Genomic DNA, 6,000 nt, shown 5'->3' on the forward strand with positions numbered 1-6,000 from the left:
TCATCCAGCACTGTAGCCATGCGTATGGAAGGATGAACTGCCCATTCCGCTCTACAACTATTATTGAATACAGCTGAAGAACAATTCCTGGTATGTAAAATTTCAAGTGTGTCTGGATGGAGTGAGCTTCTAAAGAGAGAATATCCAAATGGATTGAAACAATGGTAAACTCTGAAGTAAGTGTGAACTTCCCTATGGAATTTCTGAGCTCTTTGCCGGTACCAGGAATGCCATTACGCTGCCTTTGACTTAAAATTGGATCCCTGATCAAACTACTTGGAAATCTCAACTCACTAAAGCTATGTAATGGAACAAGTATGATCGTAAAACAGCTGTCGAATAACATCATTGAAGCAAAACTTATGACGGAAAGTACAGAGGACACACTTTGTTTATCCTCAGGATACCACTGATCTCCACTAAACTGTCATTCCCATTTAAAAGACTGCAATTTCCTATGAAATTAACTGACAATTTTAAAATTAAGAAAGCACAAGAACAAACATTAGAATATTGTGGCATCAACCTTAATGACTCCTTCTTCTCTCACTGTCAACTACACGTAGCTCGCTGTCAAGTAAGAAATTTGAAAAATTTCTACATATATGCCCCAGATAACAAAGTGAAGAATGTTGTTTATAAACAAATGTTGTAAGTCATTAGAATATGTTCTGCATAAAAGTTTTTACCTCTTATACTTTAAAAAGTTTGTAAATAGTTAGAATATGTTTTCAATATTTTTTTTACTTACAATATGTTTTCAGTATTTTTTTTTACCTTGTATAATTTAAAGTTTATCCTTTTACTCAAGCTACCACTTAATCTCATATGCTATCAATGGCATGGGCAATGCTGGGTACCTCCAACTAGTTAGTTTCTGAAGGAGAATAAGAACCAGTACTTCACATTTTATTATTGTTATACTCTATTACTTTGATGAAGTATGTGCCACACCAAACTGGTGACATTGTGTGTGTGTGTGTGTGTGTGTGTGTGTGTGTGTGTGTGTGGGCGCGCGCGCTAAGGACAAAGATGCCACTTTAAGTGAGTCATATTTTGTCATCACTGGATATTTAAGGCCTACACCAGGTTAACTCCTACTGCAATAAAAAGGGAAAAAAGCAGTTGAAGTCCACAAAATCCAGAGCAATATTCATCACTCACTGGATGGGCAACAGCCTCCTGTGAAAAGAACCTCATCTAGATGATGCGCCTTACTGCTGGGACTGTGAGCACTCCCATAACAACCAGTACGAAGAAATAGTTTGCCTGAATTCAAAGTATTAACAAGAGAATGGAGCACACCAACAGATTACTTTCTGAATTCAGTCAGATTATGACTACTTAAAAAACCATGGCCAGGAGAAAAGTTCAGTTGTGAAAGTGTGATGGTGAACAGATTGTGAAGCACCTTAAAAACTGCTCTGATTGTGCAGGTACAGTGAACGATTTTATTGACGCAAGAACGCGTGTCCTAGACACGGTCAAACTTGCTCTACTTTTCAGTTCATACAAACAATAGAAAATCCAGGATGAAATGTAACAGTATTATGAAAAGGAAAGTTGCCACTCACCATATGGTGGAGATGCTGTGTTGCAGATAGACACAACAGAAAGACTGTCACGACTAAAGCTTTGGACCAGTAAGGTCTTCCTCAAAAATACGCCCCCCCCCCCCCCCACCACACACACACACACACACACACACACACACACACACACACACACACACACACACACACACACACACACACACACAGTGTGGCTACAATTGCCTGACTTTGCAAGGATCTTGTTACCACCTTTAATATAATGTAAGGATGCTTCAATCATTTGGCAGGAGCTAAAATATTGATTGATGACTATCCCAAATTTGGATGTACGCTGTCTGAAACAAGTCACATTGATGTAGTTCAATTAGTCTTTAAAAATTCATGTACTGGCTACAAAATATCAAGGGGATTTTGTTACCGTCTTTAATGTAATGTAACGTAACGTAATGTAACGTAACATCACAGGACATTTTTGGATAAATTGTTTTCTGACTAATGATGAGATGAAGAATTATGACAACGCCTTTTCCTGTCTCGCCAATCCTGATGAAAACATACAGAATAAAAGGTGGACATTGACAGTCATTAGCATTTAAATGTTGAAATAAAAATTCTGCTGCTGCACCAGTTTGGAAAGTACCTTGCCCATTGTGAGTTTATTCTGGAAAAAGATTTTATCAATTCGTGATGATGACGTGCACACGTGCATAACCCTCCCCCACATACACTCCTGGCTCCCCCCCCTCCCCCCCCCCCCCCCCCCCCTCTCTCTCTCTCTCTCTCTCTCTCTCTCTCTCTCTCTCTCTCTCTCTCTCAAACAGTAATTGCATAGTATTTCTAATAACCAGTCATATCAGCCTTGGGATATCCATAAATTTTTCAAGGACAATGTAGTGGCACACAAAATATTATAAGTAATAAAAATAATAGACTTACAGGAAGGTTCAGTTGTAAAACAGTTTTGTATGATAGTTCATTGTTCAGAAACATGCCATTCAGAGATCGTGGGCTGTAAAATGATGATAAAATTGTTTCCTTGTTCCTGTGCTGTTAGGGAAAGAGTCACTGGCAGCAACTTACATTAGCGTTTGGTATAATAGTGAACACTTTCCAATGTATTTTAATGTTTTTAAACAGTTAAATTTAGGGTATAATCTCAATCTGCTGGGTTAAAATTATGGGAACTTCCTGTATTTGCATAAATGGCATTAACAGGTAGCAGTAGGAAAACTGAAAATTGCAAGGCTTTCTTTCTGTATGGATATCAGATGTGAAATAAATTGTAAAGTATCATAATCTGATTGTATTTTATTTTTTATGCTAATTGGGGAAACATTTATTCAATTCATGAAACCTGGCTTGATGAAATGAAGCTTCTCAGGTTTAGCAGTTCATGATATAGTAATAGAAGACACATAAGGTTCCCGTGTGAAAGTATCAGTGTGCCAAATAACTGCGCAATGAAGGAAATCACTGTATCTGATATTTAACAAAAAAGTGTTGAATTTAGAGATGTACCAAGAAGTAGTTCTATAATGAAAAATATTTGAGGGTTGTTACAGAACGCCAAAATTTCTTCAGTGGAAGAATATTTTATTGTTAATGAGTACAGCACCTCTCCCATTATAGTAAAAAGGCAGTGCAAAATGAGAAAGAGGATTGGCACCAAAGAAAATTTAATTATTTATGGGGAATGGGTTGTAGGAAGGGGAGAATATACAGGAATTTGAGAAGTAACAGATAAAACTTGATTATCTCAGCCAAGTCTAGTTAGTTATGGAAGTTGGTCAGTCATCGCTATATCTGAAATACTGTGATTGGCTATAAGGTAGGAAAGTATGAATGTGGTTGATAAATATTTTGAGGCCCATGGCTTACATTATTGGTAGTTTTAATGTGAACATGGCATGTGTATTTTCCTGATCACACACATTTGCTGCAGGCAAATATATGGTAATTGGAAATTGTGGTCTTACAAGGTATTTTGTGTTTTTTACTGAAAAAATCTTTTGTTTCATACTAAATAATATTTCCCTGAGTCTAATGAAGATAGAAGCTTGATGTGACCTCATGTATGAATAACTTTCATAAATTTGCCTTCTTGGTCAAAAATGAAGTTGTATTTTATCATTAAAGCTATGGTTGTTGTCTTAGCGACCCCTTATTAGTTAGAGGTTCCGCACCACCAAGAGAGAAGCATTGCCAGCAGACAGAAACAATAACAGACTTTCCAAATAAACACAGAACTACTTCGCCAGACAACATGTGACAGTGTTCTACCAATCGGAACTCCTATGACTCGTGTAGCACTCCGCCGACCTGGCTCTATAAGCTCGCTTAGACCGTCAGACCGGCAGTGTTTACCAACCGCTAGGAACAGCTCCAGCCAGTATGCCGGTCCTAGCATAGTATTCACTCGCCTAGTGTTGTAGTAGCACGTTGTATTTTGTAGAGTAGATTTTGATCAGTATTTTCTTCCATTGTCTTGTTTCCTTAACTGGACTGCCACCACAAGAGTTGTGGGCTTTTCTGATTCTCCCTTGCGTTTAAAACTTAGTGTACGCCAAGAAGGCATTTTTCTTTAATTGTAGTAAGTTGTGTTCAAATTGACTGTTAGTTCTTTCCTGCAGACTGCAGGGTGCTACAGTTATGCTATGACTTTGTAAGAGGGTGCTACAGTTATGCTATGACTTTGTAAGCTTTACCATCATCAGTTTCATTTAGTGTTGCAAAATGTTACTAAATTGTCATCTCAGTGGGCAGCCTAATGTCATGTTTAGTTAATCCATACCAAAGGAAGATAAAATTCAAATCATACAAGTAGTGCAAATGTACAGGATTGCATGAGAACCAGAGTATTTTAATGTATTCATAATAATATTTCACTAGCCTACGAAAGCTGGTGTGATGCTGTTACAGTTAGTGTAGTGTGTCATGGACTTAGTGTGCTTTGTATTTGAATAATGCAAATTTGAACAAAGTACTTGCATTTCTTTCAGGTCGCCCATTCATAACAGACCTTGAGAGAGACATCCACAACAACTAATCCAGTAATCTGTGACTGTGATGAGTTCTACATGTGAAGAAATCAGTTAACAGATGTGTGTTTCATTCTATCTGTGTGTGTGTGTGTGTGTGTGTGTGTGTGTGTGTGTGTGTGTGTGTGTGAGAGACAGAGAGAGAGAGAGAGAGAGAGAGAGAGAGAGAGAGAGAGAGAGTGTGTGTGTGAGTGAGTGCGTGCGTGGGTGTGGGTGTGTTCGCATGTCGTGATGGCATCTGTGCCTAATGTGTCATATCTATATTACTGAAATGTAGTTTCTCTGCAATATTTTGTTTCCTATTTGTGATATCATAATTTATAATCTTATTTTACCTGTTACAGTATTAAAAATGGACTATTCACTGTATGTGTTAAGTATTGTGTAAAACTGATTACAGTGAAAAGTGCAACAGCAAGGAATTTATTAGATAACACATTAGTGAAGGTATTTAGTACCTGCACTACAACATGGTACAAATTTTATTTTATGTGTTACGGTACAAATTTTGTGTTACATATTTACAAAGTTATCATTTCTTTGTGGTTGAACAATATTCACCATAATTTGAAACGTGATTTTGCATGTTGAAATTTATTAATGTTGATTTACATTCCAACTATTACAAGGTATGGAAAACATATTGCTTCTGTTCAGTTTCCATGATTCAGCCCAGAATATGTCTAGATGTTTCTCCTGATTGTAAGTCTTTCAAGCCCACCAAGAGTTATGGGCTACTTGAGATGCACAGCCACACTGTCATATGGATGAAGGGACCCACACTGATACCAAATGGATATTTCAGACAATGTTAAATACTTTGTGTTCTTTTGTACTATGTAGTCCAGGAAAGAGAAATTTTCTGAGATTCGGTAAACACATGGATGCACATGAAGATTTATCAAAACCTCTAGAAGACTGGTATGTCAAATGTTTATTCTGAAGGAATTAACAAGTCTAAGTTACTAGCAAATGTTGTATGCTTTATTCTGATAATTTTCCCTGGTATGCCAGTAGACAAAAGTTTGAAAATGCAAGTTTAGGTAGAATACAAAAAATTATGACACACTGAAAGTAATAACTGGTTTTAAGCTCATCAGCATCATAGAGCAAACTCTGAATATGGAGGTCTTTATTTAAGAAAACAGTTTTTTTAGATTTGGAAGGGTGGTGGAATGTGTGTGTGTGTGTGTGTGTGGGGGGGGGGGGGGGCGGGGGGTTAGAAATATAAAAAATAAGCTGAGGAATGTGGCAGATAAACAAACAAAATCATTTATTTAATGGTCATGTGTTCTCCAAGAAAATTGCAAATCAACCTGCCTCTGCATAACTTGCTGCTTTCTCTTAATTTCTTAGTTATGTTCAGTTTGTCTTCTGTTTTTATTTCATGCCTCTTTCCTGTTTGTAGT

At 37.2% G+C, this 6,000-nt stretch overlaps 1 protein-coding gene across 1 annotated transcript in view; it reads left to right on the forward strand.

Moving 5' to 3' along the window:
- The window catches only part of LOC126470549 (uncharacterized), a 70,632-nt gene extending 64,849 nt beyond the window's left edge, over positions 1 to 5,783 (forward strand). The window contains exon 3 of the mRNA XM_050098486.1: positions 4,553 to 5,783. Within this exon, the coding sequence (XP_049954443.1) occupies positions 4,553 to 4,599 (47 nt within the window). The 3' untranslated portion in view covers positions 4,600 to 5,783. The remainder of the gene's footprint in view (positions 1 to 4,552) is intronic.
- Positions 5,784 to 6,000: the final 217 nt, after the last annotated feature.

The sequence above is a fragment of the Schistocerca serialis genome, chromosome 3, assembly GCF_023864345.2.
Source record: "Schistocerca serialis cubense isolate TAMUIC-IGC-003099 chromosome 3, iqSchSeri2.2, whole genome shotgun sequence".
NCBI classification, from domain to species: Eukaryota; Metazoa; Arthropoda; class Insecta; order Orthoptera; family Acrididae; genus Schistocerca; species Schistocerca serialis.